Here is a 24284-nt window from a genome sequence, read left to right on the forward strand (position 1 = left end):
TGGTTGTATTTGCATAAAAAGCGGACGCGTTTTTATTTTTTTTATTTTGAAGGTGTCAGCCGGATATCCGCGTCAGCGCTGCGTCACTTTTGCTGGCTGACTTTTCGTGGGCTAAAAACTGTAAAGTGCTCCTACTCCCCAACCTGCTTGTTGATCGCCCCGCGCCGCCGATTAACACCGCCAGTTTATTATTAGCTCGACTGGCACCGCGGGGCGGCTTTGACTCGACGGGAGAAGTCGTCGTTAAGCAGCCGACACCGCGTCACGGCGGCGTTTTTGTCGACTTTTTGCACGCCGAAGAGGCTTTTCCTCCCTCCGCCAATGTAGCTCGGTAGCTAGCAGCGTCGCGTTCACATCGTTTACACTGCGCCGTTTTTCTTCCCCTTTCTTTGTGTTGTTGTTATTATTATTGTTGTTATTATTATTCCCCCTTCTTACGCTGGCCGGATAACCATCGCGGTCGGCGAAAAAAAAAAAAGAGAGTCAAGATTGAGGATTCATCCCGACGCTGTCAACCGGGCTCACCCCCCTCCGCCCCCGGTCACCGAGCGAATTAATGGCCGGAAATCCGAGGAGGGGCGCGGGTCTCATCGGCTTGATGAAGGACGCCTTTCAGCCCCACCAGCAGCCCCTGCAGCCCCACCAACCCGCAGTGGTGGACAAGAAAATGGTGGAGAAATGCTGGAAGCTCATGGATAAGGTAACCACTGGTTCTATTGGGGGTTAAACATTAACCTCGGTTTAGTTTAAACCAGGTGTGTCAAACTCATTTTTGTCGCGGGCCACATTGTAGTCACGGTTTCCCTCAGCGGGCCGTTGACTGTGAAACCATATAAATGTTTAGTCACCTCGTAATATTATTACAAATTGATGGATACCTAGTTTTGAAATCAGAAGTCAAGGATAATAGTTTGTTCAACTATTTTCAAGTTACTGTAAACAGAAAATGCTTGCAATGTCTCAACGATACTATTTATTGTTATTATTTTCTAAGAATTTGAGCGAGAATCATGGAAGTTGACACAGATGATTTGCTTTCGCGGGCCACGTGAAATGTCTTGGCGGGCCAGATTTGGCCCCCGAGCCTTGCGTTTGACACCAGGTGGTTTAAACGGTCACTTCCCTTTTTACGGCTTCTCAAACGTGAGTGTACTGATGAAGCCATCGAATGCCATCATCTCCCACTGCCCATTTGCATTATTGAAATAAAGGGTTGATCCTGAAATCAAAGAGATGTGATGAGTGGACAGGTTGTAAACAAACCTCACAAACCAACAATCTTTTGGGAAAACTACAGCTTTCACGGACTCACGCCAGTTGTCGACGAATCCGGTGAAACGTCTGCTCAGCAGCGATGAATGGGCCTTTGCATCCCCTTTTTTTGCATGGTGAACCCTCGAAATAATGATCAAACGTTGACGCCATGCTCCACCCACATTAGTCGGGTCAGCAAAAAAAATTACAATTTATCGTCGCCCTCGTGTCTAGTATCCCTTCTTCTGGTTTAGTCTCATTTGAGTTAATTCCTCAGTAGGAGTCTGTCAAAGCACGAGCCGAGTCATTTTCCCCAACGGTGAAAATCTGAACACGATTAAACGAATAACTCAAATAATCGGTTGGATACTCGATTCAAAAACTTTGATCGCTGCAGCCCTAATTAAAGTCCTCAGAGGAACTGCTCTAATAATCACCAAATCATCCACCCATCTTCAATACTGGAAAATGGTCTGCAATAAGGAATGCGGCCACAGACGGGTACTGGTGATGGCAAAGAGGAAAAGCGGGACGATAACCATAGACCAGTAAATCGTTAGCGTATCAGCATAATTGCACAAGTCTTTTCTTTTTTTAAGTTTTGGGAAAAACGACAATTTCAACAAACAAGGAGAGTCTTTTAGCCTCAATTTAACCTTTTGCGGAATATCGTGACCTGGATGACTCAGAAGCTACACAGATATAAATAGATATAGATTAAAAAAAATTTTTTTTATCAGCACAAAAGTATTTTCTATTGCTATTGTGCCATTAAGTTCAAAATGATTTAGCCAATAATGCTACCAGGCTAACTAAATAGAGCTTTAGTGTGACACAGGAAAGAGTCTGGCTTCTCATCCGGTACAATATCTTTGTTAAAGTTAATTACAAATCAATTGCATATACAAATTAGTTTGACCAAGCAGAGACGTTGATGTCAGCAGCACGTTGATGTAGCGGTTAGCACGTCTGCTTCACAGTTCCGAGCTTCAGGGATCGAAAGATCTCTGCTCGGGCCTTCTTACTCTCCATTAAAAATTTTTATTGCAAAGTGGTTGTCTTTTACAATTTGGGAAATGTTATTTAAAACATCTCGTGTACAGTTAATAAAAGCTTTAGGATGGTGACCGTTAGAACCTGTATGTTATTTCCTGTGAGACCATATAATACGGTGAAACTAATTAAAACTTTTGGTCACAGTTTTAATCTGCAGACGACCTACTTTTTAAAAGCCGCAGATCATGATCCATATAAAGAAAGCATGTGATGGATTAAGGAGGTTGTTTTTTTTAACAAGACACTCTTTTAACTTACAAATTGCTGCAAAATCTAATTGGTGTCTAGGTCCAAGACTTTAATCCGTTCCATGACCACGCTCAAAACACTTTGCATATGAAACCATCTTTCTCCATTGAAATGAATTGACATGCCAATAATCCGTTCCAACCCCACAAAAATTTATTTATTTTTTTTGCCATGTTTTAATGAAAAATGGCACTTTATAGACAGTTATACAGTCGTAGCACAATTGAATAAGATGTAAAGAATTAAACAGTGCATCAATATTTCATGCTTCACTGCCCATTGACATTGTCTTCCTTGTGCTGTGCACGTCTTGGCCACCAGGGGGCAGTATAATAAAGACACAATACAAAAAAGTTTGTGAACACTGTTTGTGTTCAAATATCCGTTCCTTAAAAGATACAGCAAAATCCATGCTAGTTACGTTAGCCCATCTATGGTGTTTTGCATTGTGCGTGAGCATTAAGCTAGCAGACTTTCGTAAGTTTTATTTGGTCTCTGTTTCATATTAAACTTCAACTGGGAATGGTAATTAACAAACATATAGTGAACTTAAACCAATAAACCTGGCCTCTTTTGTAAAGAATTGTTGTTGCCTATTTGCTAGGGTTGCACAGTTATTGAACAGTAATTGAATCACAATTTTGGCTGCCGCGATTAAATAAAAATGGCTGGCTCTGCTGCACTTTCTCAACCAATAGTCAGCCAACCACTAGGGACAGAACACATGCTTAAGGCTTCATTAAACTCCCTAGCGGCGCTGAGTCTGTCATTGGGTGGACTGACGAGATCACAATCACAACTGTCAAGTTGCTTGCAGTTTGCGACAACAGTTTACTGATACGGTCGAGCAGAACAATTGAGGCTCTATTTCGTGCACTATATTGATAGGGATTTTCAAACGAAAAGTCAGTGCTTAAAGCTAATGATAATTTTTTTGCCGCCAACTCAAGACAAAGTTTCGGCCGAGTGACGGTTCGTAATAAAAAATAAAATTAAATAACACTCCGCTTCTCTGTTGATCCAGGTGGTGCGCTTGTGCCAGAACCCCAAGGTGGCGTTGAAGAACAGCCCGCCGTACATCCTGGACCTGCTGCCCGACACCTACCAGCACCTGCGCACCATCCTGTCACGCTACGAGAACCGCATGGACATGCTGGGCGAGAACGAGTACTTCCGCGTGGTCATGGACAACCTGACCAACAAGACCAAGCAGACCATGAGTTTGTTCAAGGAGGCCAAGGAGAGGATGTACGAAGAGAACTCACAGCCCAGGTGAGCGGCATCTGTTTTACATCACCATAAAACCAGGAATAGCACATGAGCTCTATGGTGCAACACATGTACAGTATGTCTTTTCATTTCTGCTAACTTAAATAAAACAAATGGCTGTTGTTAGAGGTTAACTCTGCTGACCGTATTTTAAATCCGTTTAACACGGCTGTAACTCAGTTACAAGGGAACTGTCATGGACATGCAAATTAAGGGTGCATTTAAAAAAAAAAAAAAACAAGATAAGTGGCAGGAAGTACACTCTTGTCAGATATTTATTTACATATTCCAGTTTTAGCTCAGAGAGCTGAAAGTTATGACTATTCTGAATAGTTATTGTTTGTAAGTTGGTTATTAGATATATTTTTCCCTTAAGAAATAATGGGAATACAGTAGAATTAATTTGTTCCATGTTCAAGGGGCTCATAAAAGTTTTAGTAACTATACATGAGAATAAAGTGACATTTTACCTTTCTATAAGTATAGAAATAAGTACGTTTTGATGATTTGTTCGGCAATGATTACTTCTTCTGGATACTTAATCTCATAGAAATTGTGGTTTTCCTTCAGTTTTGCCATTTTGCCAAATATAATGATTTTGGACTTGGATCATGTTGGAAAATATTAGATCCACAACTAAGGTACTGTCATCTTCAGTTTCATAGGTTGGATCCCGGTCAGTGTCATCTAGGTTCCCTGCAAGAAAGGAAACTAACTGAGATTAGGAAACAAATGTGCAACAGTGGTCTAAATCCCAAAATCACATCTATCAATAGTTCATGAGAGAGGATAAATGTTAACTTTTACTAACATGCAGATGTACTGGCAACAGTGGGAGTTGGCCCAGTATTGCACTGAAGAATCAGGAAACGTACTGAGTGAAATAAAGGACCGCCGCTTAAATGTGAAAATTTAAGATAAGGCTTGATTATCAACCAATATTCATCTGAATAATATGCCTTTTCTCAATTTATTCCTGTGCTTAACTTAAAAATGACCAATATGGAGTTTGCCCACTCTGGTTCTCAGTGGCTTAAATATACTTTACATCCATCCTGATCGGCAGTTGCTCGTGCCGACTACAATTTTAGACATGCTAACTTTCTGCCCAATATCCAGCAATACACACAGATCGTAGACATCTGTATAGATGCCTGTCAATGTCATAAATTGTCTCTCAATATTAAATTGCTCGTCCGTTTTTATTTATTTTTTGCTGACCGACACTGGCTGATTCAGACATATTGTGCTTTGAGTGATGCTCAGATATAAAGCAACATAAAAAGGGATATGCGACGTAAAATTTTCCATCAGTGTTGCAATGCACCGACCGACCGAGCAGCAGCAAACCGAGCGGCTATTCTAGGATAAAGATCTCAGATTGACACATCGACTTCCTTCTTTGTGCTCAGTGATTACAAAGCGAAAGTCTCCTTCCTCCTCATGAGGTCATGTGATTTCTTTCGTTGTCCTACGCCGCCCGCTCTCTTGTATGTTTTGAGAAGTCCGCCACACGTCGTCACATCTGTTTTGTCTGTTTTCCTCCCCCTCAGGCGAAACCTCACCAAGCTGTCGCTTATCTTCAGTCACATGCTCGCCGAGCTCAAAGCCATTTTCCCAAACGGCCTGTTCCAGGGCGACAACTTCCGCATCACCAAAGCTGACGCCGCCGAGTTTTGGAGGCGCTCCTTTGGGGATAAGTGAGTTTGCATGGGGGAGGGAGAACACAAAAAAAACGTGGTGTCCGCATTGTGAGGTTGGTGACCACGGCTTGTGTCCTCTCCCCCAGGACCATTGTGCCATGGAGGACGTTCCGCCAGGCGCTGCACGAATTCCACCCCATCAGCTCGGGCCTGGAGGCCATGGCGCTCAAGTCCACCATCGACCTCACCTGCAACGATTACATCTCCGTCTTTGAGTTCGACATCTTCACCAGGCTCTTCCAGGTCTGCTAATATATAACTTTGTACGAATAAAACCCCTGGTGAAAAATTCTAAACACCCGTCGAAAAGTACTGTATACATTCAGCCGCAACTTCATTAGCTACATCTGTACAATATTATGAGATGCAATGTTGCAGTAAGTAATCGAGTAAATGGACTCCTCAAAGCCCAATGAAGTGCCCGGTGGTTCTACAGTAGTGAGTCTGATATGTGGGAAGTGTAGCGATGCACCGCATTGTTTTAAACCCTGTGTAGTATTAAAGATGGTCTTCCATTACGTGGAGACGCAGTCTTAAATGGCAATTAGTGTTCCAGCTGACTGACAGGTGGTATCGCCACAATGTTGTGTATGTCATTGTTGATGTTGCGGTTCTGCCTCATTTCTTCATGTCTACATTAACATGCCGTGTTGATTTGTGTGTTTGTGTAGCCGTGGTCATCTCTGTTGAGGAACTGGAACAGTCTCGCGGTCACACACCCAGGGTACATGGCCTTCCTCACGTACGACGAGGTCAAGGCTCGTTTGCACAGGTTCATCCACAAGCCTGGCAGGTAAGAACGAGACCATATACAAGGTTATAGTGCATTTTAGTTGAATCCTGAAATTTCACCCAAAAATAAAATTTTTCTCAAAGTAGCGGACATTAATTTGTGTCACGATGCTTCCTCTTCCTCAGCTACATCTTCAGGCTCAGCTGCACGCGACTGGGCCAGTGGGCCATCGGCTACGTGACTGCGGACGGCAACATCCTGCAGACCATCCCCCATAACAAGCCTCTGTTCCAAGCGCTCATCGATGGCTACAGAGAGGGATTGTGAGTCAGACGACTTTACCTTTGTTTACCTAAGATTTGAAAGGGCTGCTGTCATTCTGTAAAGTACAAGACATCAATTGGGACCACATGCGTCAAACACAGGATGGGAGATGCAAATAATTAGCTTAATGCTGGCGTTTTCCATTTTGCCTAATTCGACACAAAATGTGTAAACAAGCAAGACAACGGTAAACTGCAAGCATGGAGAAGAACAGTAGCTACCGGCCGCTGAAGCTGGGCATTTTTTTCCACCTTTTTTCCCAGGTCACTCGTCTGTAGCAACGTCCTTGCATTGCAGAATTCCCTTACATGCAGATGGGCTACCGCCGCGGTTAAGGCTCTGATACTTCGGATACTCAGGAAACAAAAATTTGTCACTGGAATATTTATAAAAGGCTCAAGCCGATGAACTCCTTTGACAGCAATTGGCAATTTTCTCCAGTGAGTATTTGTAAAAATAATCACCATAAATATAAAACAATCAAATGAAAAACAGTAAATAAGGTGGTAACTGACTGCGCCCTCTTGTGCCGCATGACTGCGTATTCTTACGCCGATGTGCAAACTAGTCCTATATGCCACTCAGTCACAATTGCTGTAAATATTTGTATTAAAAACACTTCTCTGCCATAATATAAAACAAATAAAAATCAGTAAATATGTTGGTAACCGAGCTTGTTTTCTTGTGCCAAGTGACATCGTATTCTTCGCCGCCTGCCGTTCTAAACTTTGAAATGTTGGATGGCGGGACTATTGTAAACCAAGGTCCCCCCCCCACCCCCCTTGTATTTTGTCCGGTCCAATTAATTGTTTTAATCAATGGATATCGGAACACAAAATGGTCCAGCGTGCTATTAAAAAAACAACATTTTTGGTTGGTGTTTTTGTGATGGCAGGAACAGATTAATGGCATTTCCATTCGATTCAATGGGGAAAGCTGTTTTGCGATCCGGGTGTTTTTCAAAGTTACAAGCATGGCCACGGAATGAATTCAACTCAAAAGTCAAGCCACCACCGTACGTTACAAGTGTCATTTTCAATTATTTGTTTCTGTGTGTGTATTTTCCAGCTACCTATTTCCAGATGGTCGTGCACAGAACCCAGACCTAACAGGCCTGTGTGAACCTTCTCCACAAGACCACATCAAAGTTACCCAGGTCGGTACTTCTACATTAACACGTCCCTCGCGTATACACACACACACACGCCGCTGTGGTCAACATATGGGCTCCCTCCGGTTTGCAGGAGCAGTACGAGTTATACTGCGAGATGGGCTCCACGTTCCAGCTGTGCAAGATCTGCGCCGAGAACGACAAGGACGTCAAGATCGAACCGTGCCGACACCTGATGTGCACTTCCTGTCTGACCGCCTGGCAGGTGAGAGGTGGCCCGCGCCGCCCACTGAAAGCTCTCCCCCTCCTCGACCTTCCCCCTCTTGTCTATAAACGCTTTCTTATGTGTGACATCAGGATTCGGAGGGTCAGGGCTGCCCCTTCTGCCGCTGTGAGATTAAGGGCACCGAGCCCATCGTGGTGGACCCCTTCCATCCCAAGGCCAGCGGGGGGGCTTTCGCCGGCTTCCAGGGGGGAGCGAGCCGGGCCGAGGCGGCCACCAACGACGAGGACGACGACGAGCGTCTGGAGGACCAGAACCTCGTCATGAGCAGGCTGGCCTGCAGCAAAGTACGCTCAGTCCACTTTTGTGATCAGGGGCCAAATTTGATGTTAAATCAGACAGATGGGCCATATCAGTTGTAGTGAGAGTGTTAAAAAAACAAATACATTTTGGGGGGGAGAAAATATTTTATTACTAAAATAATATATTTTTTAAATTAATTATTAATAATAAACTATTCTATAAACTACAAATTCATGCATATCGCTGGCGTCTGGAAGAATCCTCGCATCTCCAAAACTGTCACTTTTAAGGAAGCCCAAAAAACTGCATGTTTGCTCAGCCATTAACATTGCATCGTCAAAGAGAGCAAGCCATTTTTCAGTTGGTGAATGGGGATGGATGATGGCTGGGATTTTCACTGTGGGTCCAAGTCCTCAATTCGGATTTACTTCCCCCAGTTCCATGAAGATTTCAAGTGACCTATCCGATATCTTCTAATGAAAGTATTGCTTTGGTCCCATTTTGTGGTATCTTGGGGCCAAGAAACTGTTGAGGTGAGTTGAGAACTTCATTTGGATAAAAGTAGGGCTTTGCCACAATCTTCTGACCTCTTGGGGTCAAGGAACTATGTTGAAGTAAGTTGAGGGGCTTCATGTGAATAAAAGTAGTGTTTTGCCACCATCTTGTGGCATCTGTAGGCATTTATAACCCTTTTGGGTGGGTGTCAATTACTCCATTGCAATTTGTAGAGAACAGTATGGATATTTACTTGTAAAATGCATACAATGAATTATGTGTATGCATGTATAGGTGGAGCGCCCACCATCTCCAGTGTCCCAGCTGCCTCCGGTCCCGCCCCGGCTGGACCTCCTTCAGCAGCGACCCTCCAGCACACACGGCCAGCTGGTCCAAGGAGCCTGCGCTAAGGTCTTGTTCAAGTCCACTAAACACTGTCCACTCTGGGAAAAAATAACATTTGGACTGGTGGAACCACTCATTAGCTTTGCTTGGAATTCTTCTCCTCCCCCAAAAAAAGAATCCTCCCGTAGCCGGGTTTAAATTTAAAAAGAGCTTCCCTTGTCTTTTCTTGCCGCAAACAGATGGGGGCCACACACAGGGACAAGCCCCTCCCGCTGCCCCCGGCGCTCCGAGAGCTGCCCCCGCCGCCTCCTCCGGAGCGCCCCTCCTTGGTGGCGCTGGACTCCAGGCTCCAAAGGAGACCCCTGCCCTCCACGCCCGACACGCCCGCCTGGGCCGCCAACTACATGGTGCCGCGGTCCGTCTGCAAGGCGCCCACGGCTGCCCTGCCCGCCACGCCTCAAAGCGCCAGCGGCGGCGCAGAGGCAAGCAAACCCCAAGCGGCCACAAATGCCATCTACTGTTTGGCCGCCAGGTACACAAATCTCTCTATTGCCACATTTTGTGTTTCAAAACACCAATAAAGTGTTCCCCCGTATATTGTATATTGCCTTATATTATACCTTATATTCTTAAATGATATACCGTTGAGCAACAACATCAAAACACCACCCAAAAAATCATGATCAATCGCTAATTAAAAAAAAAAAATCACTTTATTACGCTGTCATTGACCTTGTGACTGACATGCTTTTTTTCTGCACAGCATTCCAGCTCGCCATGAAAAAAAATAAATGAATAAAATCAGGATAACTATTTTCACTCATTATTGATTTAAAAAATAAAATCAAATTCCAGACTTTCAATCTTGAGGCAACCTAATGTCGCACGGCTCCCGCATAGTGAGGAAGAGGCAGAGTTTTACAACACTTGTCAGACAGTTCAAGTGTCCAAGAGAGTTAATAGGTTTGTTCGCAAGTGGTTTTCAACAGTTGAAATTGGTTACTCAGGCATAAAAATAATAGACAACTTGGCTACAGACTAATAGTGTCCATTTGTGAAAAAATAAAAAATTGGTCTTCTGGTGTTTCCAACCGACAGCGACAATATGCATGTGTGTTAAAATAGCAGTCGTTAGGTTTATATATACCTGAACTTCTATGCTAATTTTCGTTCATTAACGGTGTTTCACATTACAGTACATGTTAAAGCTAGCAGATGTCTGTCAGACAAAATTATATGGACTGGTTGAACATTTTGGTGTTTAAATAAGAAATATTTGATTCGCTAAGGAAAAAATGTAAATATGTTTAAGCATGGGAGGGCTAAAATTTATTATTATTTTTTTTTTTAATGGTCTGTTTGTAGCGCAGATTTTCATCTATTGCGGTTGGGTCTGGAAAGTATCCCCCGCGATAAACTGGGTCTCACTGTTTCATTTTCGGACTGGCATTTGTTCAGGTCGCTGCCGACCTCAGCCGTGTCCAGCAGGGAGAAGTTGCCCACCGACTGCGAGGAGAACGAGTACATGAGTCCCACCTCCCTGCCGGCATCGGGCGGCGTGTGGATCATCAGCGGCTCCTTGGTGCCGCCGCCACCTCCTCCCAGCCAATCAAACCACCACAATGACGTCAGGTGATTCCCTTTTGACAGTATCTCAATCCTAGTGAATGACAGTGAACCTATTTGTGTTTTTTTATTTAGAAACCAAAACTCACATTTTTTTTCATATTTTAGTAGCCACCAGAAGGCGTTAAAGCCCTAGTCTTAGGAAAATGGCCTTTTATCTGTGTAATTGCTATTTAATTATTATTGTCATATTGAACTTATCTGTCAGACGTTTTCTCGAGAGCCCTATGCTGTTTTGTGGTTGGTACCTTTCTGTAGTGATGTCCAAATAAAAAGCAAAACATACCCAAACCCTTCGATTTTTACTGAGTTTATGTCTCACAAGATTTTCCGACATCATGCGTGATAATGGACTTGAATGTTTAATATTGCTGCAATGTAAGGTGTCACATTTCTAATCCCCAAAAAGTTGACCATTTTGTTGTTCACACGTGGTCCCAGCGGTGACGGCGTAGACGTGGACTCCGGGGACCCTCAGGTATACGAGGCCATGTGCAACATCCAGGCCCAGGCTGCCTCCTCAGAGGCCGGCGATCACGGTACAATTCTTTACCTCCTTTTCACCACCGATTAAGCATAGAGCTGAACGATATAACAATGTATATCGTAGATAAAAGGGCGGTTTTTCATGTTCTAGGGGGGCGGCACAGATCATTTTACAATGTATGTATAAGTTTCATATATTTCAATGCCAATTTGTGAAACTGCACTTTAGTGAGACGTGCGGCTATTTGATTTGTCCGCTCGAGGTCGTTGTCCACACACAAAATAATCTGCGTGAATGATGTCAACAACAGCCCATGCGGGATATGTCGTGAACAGGCGATTTATTGGGTTAACCATTTGCGCCATTCGTCAAACACACATACACACTGTCCTGGCAGTGTAGTTAAAAAAAATAAAAAGCATTATGGATACCCAGAATTCATTGTTTTCTGTGTTTGTGTGTATTTTTGTCCGTCTGTAAGTGTATATTTGCATATTCTTATCTTTGTTGGATCATTGTTTGTGCGTATTTGTGTTTGATGTGCGTTTGTGTGTGCATATTTGTGTTTCTGTACGACTGAATGTTTATTTGTGTATGTTTCAGAACGTCCTCAGCACTCCTCCTCCGTGGTCTACCAGCCCAAGTCCACGGACGGCTCCTCCGAGGACGCGTACGAGTACGACTGCCCTCGCCCGCTGGCCCCCCCGGCGCCCGCCCGGCGAGCTCTGGCCGACCTCAACGGTCCGTCCACAGCCTTCAGCACGCTCAGCATCGACGGAGCCGTTGAACCCAGTACGTGACACTCGAAGCGGCATTCAGCGCACTTGAAACGTCTCCTTTTTGCATCACATGCACCTCCACTCCGATTTTCTTGTAGCCCATTTACGCAGCAATGGTAGCATCGTATTAACATTTACTTCCGTTTAGGCGCCAACAATGGCATCACATTCCCTTTTACTAGTTTGATCTGTTCTGCCTTCTGATGAAGCAGTAATGATAGCATCACATTCACTCTGCAGCCCATTTCGGCGGCAGTAATAGCGTCAGTCGCTTTAACCCCCCCCCCCCCATTTGTGCGACAGCGCATTGAGGTGCAAATAATAGCATCACATTCCCCTTTTCTTCATGTTTATAATAGTTTTGCAGCCTGTTTACTACAGCATCACCTTGAGTTTTATTAACTGTTTCAATGTTTTCTGCAGGCGCCATTGAAAGCAACACTGTTACTTTTGCCTCCTGTTTGTGCTGCAGCCTGTATAAGTGCCAAGATTGCATAGCATTCCGTTTTATTACATGTTCCTATTTGTTGTGCAGCATGTTTTCACCTTCAGTTTTACTATCAATTTCTACTTTTTTCTTCACCTACGATGGCATCACATTAATTTTTACCTCGAGTTTCTTCCGAAGCCCATTTAGGCAGCAATGATAGTACTTGCGGCCTCCTCTGTGCGAAACCAAGGCCACCACGCTAACATCTTCTTCTTTTTCTGCCACCGCAGGTTTGTACGCGGCCGGCGTGGACCCCGAGCGCCCCCCCAAGCCCCTCCCACGCCGCGCCAACTCTGATCGGCGGGTTCGGCCGCTGAACCGCGAGCTCCCTTCGGTCTCGCAGGATCAGCCCCCCCGGCCCTCCTCCTCGCACACGCCGCCGCCTCCGCCGCCACCCTCGGCCGGCGTGGCGCTGAGCGGCGAGATCGAGTGCCTGATGTCGCAGGGCTACTCCATCCAGGACATCCAGAAGGCGCTGATGATCGCCAGGAACAACCTGGAGACGGCCAAGAACATCCTCCGAGAGTTTGTGTCCGTGCCGTCGGCCGCGCACATCGCCACATAGTCCCGCCGCATCCCTCTCCGTCTCGTTCCATCGTTGCGCCCCGGTCGCCTCCGAACTTTTTCACGCTTCATCCCACACGGAAAAACTTCAAAAGCCTTTAAATGTTCATAAAAGTGTACGACGTAACCACTCGAGGGACCATGTTGGCTCAATGTGACACCGCTAGCCGCCTATGTTGTACTGTTACGTGGCCACGCATGGCCCGAATGAACCCCTTTGTTTAATAATAAAAATAATAATGTACGAACAGGTTGACCGTGGTTCTACACAGAGATGGGCATTTGGAGCTAAATCGTAGCATATTTCTTAGCGTATTTGTTTCCACTGCCCTTTTAGACAGAAACAAAGCCTCATGTTTACGTTTACTTCCTGTTATTATTTGTTCTGCATTCTGTTTAGACAGTAAGTTCCCACGTCATGATTCTACCAATTTCTACAGACACAGATGTCTACAGATTTTTATTCTGCAGCCCATTTTTACTTCGTTTCTAGTTGTTCGACAGCCCATTAAGGCAGTAACAAAAACATCGTTGACCTTAAAGACATTTTTCTTAGGCACCAACAATAGCATTGTCTTCACTTTTGCGTCATTTCCGTTTTTTTTCCTGCAGCCCATTTAGGCACCAACTTTTCCATGACATTCTTTTACCTCCTTGTTTTAAATTTGTTCTGCAGCCAATTTAGGTGGCAACGATAGCATCGTACGCACTTTTATTTCCTGATTGCCCATCCTTAGTTCCCCACGTCGACTCAGTTCTGTGACGAGTTCGACCTTTTATCGCTACATGCGGGCGATATGCCCTCGCTTCGAGCGTCTCGCAACTTTTGAACCGTTTCAGAATAAAAAGCACCAACAAGTAACAAAGACGCTTTGCCGCTTCCGGACGACGTGCGCGACAACCGAAAAGCGAACACATTCCAGTCCCGACGAGCGTTTCAGCGGAGGCGCCGGGTTTACTTGGATGGATCATGTCAGGTGTCAGTTAATGTCTGTAAATGTGCCTTTTGGCAGGTTTGCTCGCCATTTTGGAATACTTTCTTCCTCCAGTCGTCACAGATGGTATTAATATGAAAAGAGATTAACACTCCAATACTTTAAATGCTAGTACTAAAGAATTGTTGTCTTGGGACTGATGTAACATAATGTGGTAGCACATTGACTTAAGGTTATGAAATGTCACGTTTAAGGCCTTAAAGAGGACTTTTTGAGGTGGTCCATTTTTATTTCGGAGCGCCACTCGAGGGACTTTGCGCGATTGATGATATGTTCCGCGCGTTGTCTTCTCTCGAGACTTACGCTTTAAGAAAGACACACCCACTCATCCCTCTCTCTCATTCGATTGGTCAGCTCCAACATGCCTCATTTACAAGAAAGGAAATGTCTGATTCCAAATGGATGCTTAAATGTGTGTACACTTTAAAAGAAGTCTTTTAACTCGCCTTTTTTTTTTCTCAACTCGCCTACTAAAATGTTTGTTGCTGCTTTATTGTCATGTAAATATGATTTATTTATTGTCTTTTTAATATCCTCTGCGTATGTTGTGTTGCCATGTTTTCATGCCCAAGCCATTAAGATTTTTAATTAAACAATATTTTCTTTAAAAGGTTTGTGTGTGTGGGATTTTTTAATTTCAGTTTGAATCGCAAGTATAGACAAAAATAATCTCACTAAAAACACCAACTTTAAAGGTGCAGTACATGAAGTTTTTCCATTTATATTCATTGGGTAAGTCGAATGGAAAATTCCCATTTAAGTACATGTAATTATTTTTATCAAAAGAACTTTAAACAGGGCATAAATCAAATACAAAAAAATGGTGCTTACTGAGTGTAGTGTTGTACATCGAGACCGTTGTAAGCCGCTATAATGCCACAAGAGGGCAGCTGAGACCTGGTGGTTTTGTGAACGTCAACCAAGATCTTTGTCCCCTCGTGATAAGCACTTATGCATCGCAGTTCTCAGGTTCTGGATTCGAATCTCTGGGCCTTTCCTGTGTGGTGTTTGCACGTTTCCAGAAACATGTATGTTAAGGTAATTGAAGACTAAATCGTCCATAGGTGTGAATGTATGTATGGAATAATTGTTTATTAGTGCACTGAAGATTGACTGGCAACAAAGTCAGCTGTGATAGACTGCGGCTCACCATGACCTGAATAATGACATGCGCTATAGAAAATTGATGACTTATTGTCAAGCGTTTTTTTTTTTTTTTTAATGTGAAGCATTTATTTTGGGACCCCGCGGCTCCCTCCTGACACCAAAACATCTGGCTTTAATTCCTCAAGTTTTCGATGTTATCCTCCTCAGTTGTAAATTGTGTTTAACAGGAGCTGGAAAGCATGAAAACCGCGACTGTGAGCCAATAAATTTGGAAAAAGGAATAATGAAGTAAGAGGAGTATGTTGGGGGTTTCATTAGCGAGCGAATAACTCCCATGCTGTTGCCACTAATAATAAACAACCAGGCGAATGCTAATTTTGTGCCTCATGTTATTGACGGTGGAGCCTCCAAAGTGGAACACAATGTGATGCTGGTTGACTTCCCAAGTTGCTCTCATTTTACTTTAGTTCCCCTTATAAAAAATAATGTCAAGTAAATTGCCATCATAAAACCTTTATTGAATGCACACGCAATGTAAGTTAGGACCTAAAAGTAGCAATGTTACTCAAATTTTGAAAATACCTTTAAAATAGATAATATCATTGGATAGAGGAGAGTTACACAAATACAACGAGCCCTAGTTTGCATAAGAATCAGATAAGGATTTTATGTCACTTTTTATCAACATAAAATTGATTTTATTTACTTTTGCCAAAGTTTTCTGCCCAGAAATCAATGTAATTCATTAGGAAATCTTGATTCTTTGGTAAAAATAATAATAATAATAATAAACCCGGATGTTTTTTATTAGTTGAGGCGAAAATGTGACATTCAAACAGGCCAACTTCAGATTTTTCCAATGGTGTCCACTCGGGCCTTCTCATTTTTAGGTTCAAACTGAGAGCAAGTTCATCGCCGGAATTACTTCTCACTTCACAGAAAACAAGAATAATAATAGTGAATCAAGGACATAGATTTCTATTGTGGACGAATCCTTCCAATGTGTCATTTCAGACACCGAACATTTTCATCTTTGTCAGAACCACAGCAAATCTCAACCGAATTGAGAAATTCAAAAACGAGGTGGTAAAGGGATTTTCCAACAACCTAATTTGAAAGTAACAAGTTTTACCTTGCGCGAAAAAATGAGAAAACGCAATTTTGGTGGACCTCTGCTAAATTTACGTACTCGATTTCTGGGTTAAAAAAAAAAAAACGGAAAGAAAATGGCGGATTTAATAACGTACCGAAAGGTCAAAATCTAAATCTTGGGTAACATTTCGACCGCCAGCATCAGCCTTTATACTTGCTTCTTTGTTTTTCTTTTTGCGATATTATTTTAGAATTTATATTTTAATCACAACATTTTTAAGTACAGTTTTATATATATGCCGTTTCCCGTAGACGTTAGCATTAGATGTTAGCCAAGCTAGTGGGGGGATTCTTAAGGAAAAGTTTGGTTGCATTAAATGCACAGCGCGTAGTTCTCTGTGTAGTATCGGTTGAAAATATCAAATATTCACTTACTTTACTGGTGGTCTGAAGTTTTCTGAACCTTTTGAATCTTTCAAGACATACACAGAACGTAGAAGCTAGAAAAGAAGCTAGAAAATATAACAAACATAACCGACGCCTTCAGTCCATACAAAATTCTCAAAAGATAATTTAGGTAATGCGTGATAAATGAAACTCTAAATATAATCACGAACATCAATCTTTCATCAATCTTTTGTCGTCTGTGAATCTTCATTCTACGTGTACAAAAAAAAAGCAATGCGTGTCCATTCAGCCGTTATCCTTTTCCGCATGCCTTCAAAATAAAACTTCCCCCCAACAGGAAGTGAGAAAATAAAGGCCAAATTTATCAAAGAAAACTGTTATCCTTTCCACTTTAAGTTATATTTTGACCGTGAACTTCAAGTGGGAGTGGGATTGAACATCTTCAAGCCTCCTTTTTGAAAAATGTTTCATAATTTGCTGCTTATTAATTCGTATATCTCAAGTCAAAATGACGGCTCGTACCCTAAAAAATTCATGTCGGGTCACTTGTATCTCAAACCACCGCTGTATTTGGCCACCAAGTGCATGTCTAGTATCTATTGCAGTTCTTGAGACACAGCATATACCTGTATGTACTTTGACAGACTGGGGAGAGCAAAAAAATTGGTTTATGGATAACAACTTTTAAAATATTGATTTTTTTTTAAAATACAAATGTATGAAAGTTTAATGTAAATATGGCTATTGTGGACATTTAGTTACCAAGAGCATGTGTTTAGCTAGTATAGTTCTTGATTGCAATCTTATGCCGTATTTATCAAAAAAACATGAACATACGGTGAGGGTTTGAAGTCCCAAGTTTTGTCTGACTTTCAAGTCGAATTTGTGTTCTAGAAAATGTTGGTTGAACACCAAATGCTTCCGACTTTTGAAGATATTTACCGTGATTGAGTCCCTACCGCAACGTGTGTCAGGTTATTTGAGAGCATAATTATAATTTTTTGCATTAAAACAACAATATTTTTTCACAGATGTGCGAGCTTTTGTGTGCAATCCCTTTCCACGTTGGAATGTGATCAACTGCGCGTTTGGACAACTGCTCCTATTATTTTTTTTGTTTTTGTTTTTTTGTTTAAGGGTACAAATACTTTTTTTTCATAATTTAAAACAGTTCCCATGTGTTTTAATAGTGTGTGAAATCATTTTGTCAAAACACCCCGAGGATAAAAAAATATATATATTTTACATTCCCTATTTCTTGTATTGTAGAAATCAGGCCCCCCGCTCTGGGATATACTGCTGGGCCAACGGTGAGTTCGGCTTCCGCACAATGTCGACAACTTCACTGAGCAGTCGATTTGGCTAAAGCTATATAATTCTTCACATTCTATTGAAGGATGTCTTACTGCATGTTTTCTTTATGGAAGCTGTACGCAGAACGGATTGACGGACGGATTCAAACTCATGTTCAACGGGAGTCAGCACACACCTGCCGCCCACCATTTAAAGTGCCTGTAATGAATGCTAAATAAAGTTGAGCTGTTTTAGGATGCTTTTCCTGACATTTTTTTGTTTTCTAACAGAACTGTGAAGGTTTTGTGCTAACTGATTGAGGTATTTGTACATTTTCCAAAATAGGCAGATTACAAAATATTGACTTTGTTGTGTAATTTCCCACTTTGACCCAACTATTTGTATAAAAAAGCTAATTTTCCATTATATGGCTGATTTGAATAATACTTTCAAGACTGCTGCATGAAATAATAACGGGGCCATATTTGTTGAAAAACCTTTTTATTTCTCATTTTCTTGCAAAAACATTACCAAAAAAAAGCACAGGCATCAAAGGATCACATGTACAGTACTTAATTTACAAACGTTTTGGGGGAGGGGAAAACAAACAAAATATAAACAATGTATTCCCTGGTGTGCAGTTTTTTTGGAACACAGCAGAGCACGACATTATCGCCCTTCAGTGGAAAGATGTAAAAAAAAAAAAAAATGCTCACACACAAAAAAAAACCCACAATATTCACAAAATGGACCCGGCGGGGGCGCCAGTGTGCCTGCATCAAACTGAAATCTTCTCTTCAAAAGTACCGTAATTATTTCCACTCACGCGTATGTATGTATGAATGTGAGCACGCTTGTGAAAAATATTAAATGTTTACAGCAAAACTGGTCCAACACAACACAAATAAAATACATACAAACAAATGCTGCATATTCAGCAGTAATCTCAAAAACAAAAACGGGCAAAGCAGATCGCTAACCTCTTTGAAATCTGCCCGGCAACAGTCCGCTGGCATATTTTCAAACAATATGGGGAAAAGGTGAAAGGGACTTGACAGCAGTTTGTAACGGTTGTTTTGTTTGTGTAAGCGTGTGTGTGTGTGTGAAAATATCTTAAATAACAAAATATATATATAATATGTACACTTTGATGGCCTAGCGATGATAGTAACAAACAGAAAACAGAACGACGGATGAACTTTTACGAGACATTCACTCAAAAGACAAGTTTGTGTGTGTGTGTGTGTGTGTGTGTGTGTGTGTGTGTGCGTGTGTGTGTGTGTGTGTACGGAAATACTGGTAGTGTATAACGTCTGATTGGAGTCCCTGCTGGTATCAGATCAGCAGCTCCACTGCCGATGCCGTCACACTTTTACTAGAAAAACACACACAGAGACATCATTATATTGTAGTCGTGATGCCTTCACGGACATGTTAAGAAAATAAGGTCACGGTGACATTGTAGAAGGTAATTGAACAAAGAAGAAGAAACAAAAGACAAGTGCAGTGAGTCTCAAGCCACCCTTTTGGTACCCAAATTATGTAATTTGGTACCCCAACCAAGGGTGCCCACAATGAGGTAAGGACAGGCTTATTGCGTTGTACTATTTCCACTTTCTAATTTTTTTGATACAATTGCATCTTTATTCTGGTAACGTTACAACTGCACAGATCAAATTCAGATACAAAAAAATTTCCTTATAACTTTACTGTCTACTTCTTTGTATTACAACATTAGACTCATAACATGGCAAGTTTATTCTAAAAAAAAATAAAAATTTTATCCTTGTAACATTATGACTTCATTCTCAAAATATTTTTTTTTTTCTCTAAACATTATGACTTATTTTCCTTACATGACAACTTTGTTCTTGTAACGTTCCAACTTGATTCTCGTAACATTATGACTTTATTCTAAAAAAATTCCGACTTTATTCCGGTAACATTACAACTTTTCGGAATGTTACACAATAATGGTCGCTTAACATTGAAACTTTGTCCGCAAAAAAAATTTTTATTTATTCTTGTAACCTTACGACTTTCATTCTTGGAACATTCCGACTTTATTCTTGTAACATTCCAAATGTATTCTTTATTCCCATAACATTACAATATTATTCTTGTAACCTTACAACTTTATTCCCATAGCATTCTGACTTTAAATTACAACTCAGAATTGTACTACCCTAACATGACAACCATTTTATCATCCTAACATTCCGACGTTATTCTCCTCAAGTTTTCAAAACTTACCTGATCGTTTGTGCCGTTTTTGTCTCCGTTGACGGCCTTGAGGAGCACCGTGTCCTCACTCTTGGCGTTGGCGTTGTTCTTCATCTCCACCACGATGTCGTCTTTGACGGTCTTCTCTTTGGAGCTGACAGCGGGGAGGCGAGGCGTTTTAGAAGCGCACCAGCGAAGGGCGGGACCCGCTCCGCAATGATGGAGGCCACTCACATGTCCTGCTTCCCCGAGCGTCCGCACGGGATCTTGCCCTTCTTGTGCAGGAAGTAGAGCACGCTGCCCAAGATGGCCAGCAGCAGCAGGCACAGGATGATCACCACGATGATCACGCCGCTGCCCTCTGTTACACACACACACACACACACACACAAGAAATCCATACGCAACTTCATGAAAGAAAAACACAATTCAACGATTTATCATTTTTTAGCAACAAAACAACATTTTAAGGAGGGATGGGCATTTCCCTTCATTTAGTCTTAGTCTCAGTGTCAAGAATAAATGTGTAATATTAGGAAAACTAAGTTTTTCGAATATTACAAATTGATTATTGGAACATTCAAGTTTACTTTTCATAAAATGAAAGATTTTTATTCTGGTCAATACGGAGTTTGATGTTCAGAAAAATCATGATCAGTCTAATATCAAGACAAATTTCCTGGGATAAAAACACACTTTAGATTTTTTTATTTTTTTATTAACATGACTAACTACATTATTTTTCAAAAAATAAAATGACAACCTTATTCTATAACTTTACAAGTTGTTTTTCATACCATTAAACTTTTTTCTTGTCACAATTTTTTTCTCTGAGGATGCCAACCTATTTTCTTTTTTATATTACGACTTTATTCTTGTAACAATCAAACTTATTTAAAATATAAATATTATATGTGTATATATATATATATATATATATATATATATATATATAATTCAATTTTCAGGTAACATGACTTGTCATAAAATTACAACTTTACTCGGGTAACACTGTATTGAGCCAAATAATACTGCTCGGAAGAGTTGCCATTGAGTGGATGTCGACCTGAGCTGACATCTTGTTGACTTCTTTAGACAGCAATCTTGTTGAGACACTTTGTTTTTGCCTCAATTCCTTCAAAACGGCACTGATCGACGATTGATTATTATGCCCATCCCTCGTTTTGACACAGAGAAGCAAAAATAGAGCAGCAAAACACACAGAACACAAACAGTGTTTGTCCCAAAGTGCACTACACAAGTATTTAAATTTATTTAAAGCCTTCACGTTGACTGTGGGTGATTGCATTTTTAAACTTATATTTTCTTTTTCCTGAATAGAATTATCCACATCAGCAATGTGGATACTTGCTGAATTTATGAATAGTAATAGCTGGACTAAAACCCAAAGAGGTTCCGCTGTTTGTGTCTGGTTCATAAATACACTCCCTCACTGGCCACTTCATTAGGAAACGCATAATCCAATGTGCCTAATGAAGTGGCACTGAGGGTAAATCCTTTACTTTTTAGGTTTGATTTCATGAACTAAATCTTATTCCTGAAACTCTTTTTCTTGGATTGGAATTAGTACCGCAAGCAATTTTCATAGTAACTAAAATCTACTCCAAAAACAAATCTGACAGTGTTTTTTAGGTTATTTAGTCTGCTACAAAATGTGTGAGTAGACAGCGTGTTGCTTCGTAAGATACTGTAATTAAGGGAGAATTTTCACTCAGTCATTCAAAGGGCTGTGATGTTGTGTCTACGTAAAAGAGAATATTTAATCTGCCCACGGGCAATCCGAAAGGGTGTGCCAGCGAAGCGAGCGCGAGTCCCAGAAAGAGAGATCATCAATAAGGCATGGAGGACGTCCTCAAAGCCTTTCGCTGTCAAACAGGGAGGAGGAGGAAGAGGAGGACAGATAGCGATGAAATGAGCGAGCGAGCGGGACGACGGTCTTACCGGGAGAGAAGGGCGCGCTGGTGGTGACCAGGGGAACTGTGAACAAGTAGAACAACATGCTTTTACACGCTACTACGCACACGACCGATAGTTGTGTTTGTGCTCAGGCCAAAGCAATAAAAGTATGATTTTGCTGCCATCTTGGTGCCGTGGAACTATGTTGAAGTAAAATGAGGAGCTTCATTCCGACAAAAGTTAGTGCTCTGCAGCCATCTTGTGGCATGGAACTATGGTGCGTTGAGGAGTTTCAGTTGGACATAAGTAGTGGTTTGCCGCCAACATGTGGGCAATCAATTAAAAAACAAATCAACGGAATAGACTGTTCGACCGTTTAAACACAGTTGAATGGAGATTCATATCATGGAAAAATGTACTTTGAATTGCTTGCGTATCTGCCTATTTCTGAAAATGTGTTCTCTGAGCGAACAGTTCTCTGCCCGACTGTTATGTAACAGCGGAGCTAATTTACATTAGGGCTTCCACAAACGATTATTTTGATCATAGACTGGTGACCAATTATTTTTGCGATGAATGGACGAATCGGACCGTATGTAAATTGCAGCTTATCGCACCAGCAAGCAGCTGCTCTTATACAACCATCATTAGCTTCCAGCTTGAAGTCTTTTAAGGTATGCGCAAAAGATAATTAAGATAGATTGTCCACAGATGTGAACACACATGTAAATGGCTGTTTGTCTATATACTGGTACCTCGACTTACAAGTTTTTTGACAGAAAAGATAGCAATACTCACAGGTATATATTCTTTATCCTCTGTGAAAAACGACTAAAAATACTGCAGCTTAGTTGGGCCACGGTTTTATCATCAAATCTACGTGGAGCATGACTGTACGTACAGTATTACAATGCCCCACAGTGGCCAAGGTATGCCCACCTGACGCACAATGCCCCTTGAATTAATAAATGAAAACATGATGCACAAACTGTTTCATTCTTTACATTAAATTAAATCAAGTTATTAATGTATGTTTTTGAGCGCTATTTTTCTTAACAAAAATCACCTTACAAAAATATTTGTTGTTTTTTTTGGTGGAGGCTGGAACGGCATTTATATTCTGCACCGCTGTATGTGCAATTAGTTGGTATCCTGATGGGGACAAGCGCTGTAGAACATAGATGGGTGGATGCGGTTTATATTAATCCATGCTCCATGTATCAGTTTTTGTGATACAGTGCAAGCTCTCGCTTACTGGCTTTGATGCTGAAAGCTCTGACGTCAATGCCAAGGTCGTTGGAGGTGTTGCACATGGCGCTGATGTCCGATTTGACGGCGACGGACACCACGCTGTGGGTCATGTGGTCGCTGGACTTGCTGAACACCTCGAACCAGCTCTGTGCAGAAGAGAAGAGGGCTTTAAGCTTGAAGGTCACGTCCATCTCCACATCAGCAGGAGAGCAAAGCCAAGCGGCAAAATGACTCTCATTGTAGGCGTCGCACATCTGCCGCTCTCAAGAGGCCAAGCGGGAATGAGTCACCTGGCTATCGACGAAGATCCATGTGATGCTGGGCGCGGGGTGGCCACGTGCCTCGCAGCTCAGGTTGACCATCCTGCCCACTGCCTCCTCCAGATGGACCTCCTGCTCCTCGCCCACCAGCTGAGGACCACCTGTGTACACACACACACAGACAACCGCAATGATACACAAGTATGTGGCACAGGATAGTGTGACATATTTAGAAGTGTGTTTGGGAGGACTGACCGTGGACGACGATGTGGACTGAGCCGCTGGTGTGCAGGGTGGGCACGGAGGGAACGGTCACCTCGCAAACGTACTCTCCCGCCGTTTCGTAGGTGGCGTCCTGCAGGTGGAGCATGTTTCCTCGACCCACCATCTTGCCATCCTGGACACAGACACAGATACTCACTCAAACCTATGGTAATGTAAAAAGACCATAGACGGGCTAAATGCAGAAGTTATAATCCTTTAAACAATGGATATTTTAACAAAAACGGTGCAGCAATACATGTAGACAGACAATATAATACCCATAGGGATATATTCTTTATCTTTTGTGAAAAACGACAAATATTATTGGAGCTTACTGAGTCACTTAAGCTGTGAAACTCTAAGTATTATGAATTTCTGTATTATACTGCCCCTGGTGGCCAAGGCGCACACACCAGAAAAAGCACAATATCAATGGGAATTAACGTAAGAAATCATGATACGC

At 42.0% G+C, this 24284-nt stretch overlaps 2 protein-coding genes across 4 annotated transcripts in view; one reads left to right on the plus strand and one right to left on the minus strand.

The window, feature by feature from the left end:
• Positions 1 to 66: 66 nt before the first annotated feature.
• Positions 67 to 14599, plus strand: LOC133415944 (E3 ubiquitin-protein ligase CBL-like). Its single transcript, XM_061702500.1, has 15 exons — positions 67 to 700; positions 3584 to 3831; positions 5382 to 5528; positions 5618 to 5774; positions 6203 to 6324; positions 6450 to 6587; positions 7657 to 7744; positions 7833 to 7964; positions 8057 to 8269; positions 9015 to 9131; positions 9305 to 9597; positions 10524 to 10697; positions 11133 to 11230; positions 11782 to 11970; positions 12678 to 14599. The coding sequence occupies exons 1-15, from the start codon at positions 557 to 559 to the stop codon at positions 13010 to 13012; spliced, it is 2595 nt and encodes an 864-aa protein (XP_061558484.1). The 5' UTR covers positions 67 to 556; the 3' UTR covers positions 13013 to 14599.
• Positions 14600 to 18390: 3791 nt separating this feature from the next.
• The window catches only part of mcama (melanoma cell adhesion molecule a), a 36890-nt gene continuing 30996 nt past the window's right edge, over positions 18391 to 24284 (minus strand). The window contains exons 10-16 of one of the 3 annotated variants that reach the window (XR_009770240.1): positions 23813 to 23954; positions 23588 to 23718; positions 23302 to 23443; positions 22092 to 22127; positions 20364 to 20536; positions 20160 to 20283; positions 18391 to 19281 (exon numbers count right to left, since the gene is read on the minus strand). Coding sequence is in view for 2 of the 3 variants with exons in the window: in XM_061703170.1 (XP_061559154.1) it covers positions 19279 to 19281; positions 20160 to 20283; positions 20364 to 20490; positions 22092 to 22127; positions 23302 to 23443; positions 23588 to 23718; positions 23813 to 23954 (705 nt within the window). In the remaining variant the exon portion in view is untranslated. The remainder of the gene's footprint in view (positions 19282 to 20159; positions 20284 to 20363; positions 20537 to 22091; positions 22128 to 23301; positions 23444 to 23587; positions 23719 to 23812; positions 23955 to 24284) is intronic. The other 2 variants (XM_061703170.1, XM_061703171.1) reach the window with 2 other exon arrangements.

Source organism: Phycodurus eques, chromosome 17 (assembly GCF_024500275.1).
Source record: "Phycodurus eques isolate BA_2022a chromosome 17, UOR_Pequ_1.1, whole genome shotgun sequence".
Taxonomy (NCBI): Eukaryota; Metazoa; Chordata; class Actinopteri; order Syngnathiformes; family Syngnathidae; genus Phycodurus; species Phycodurus eques.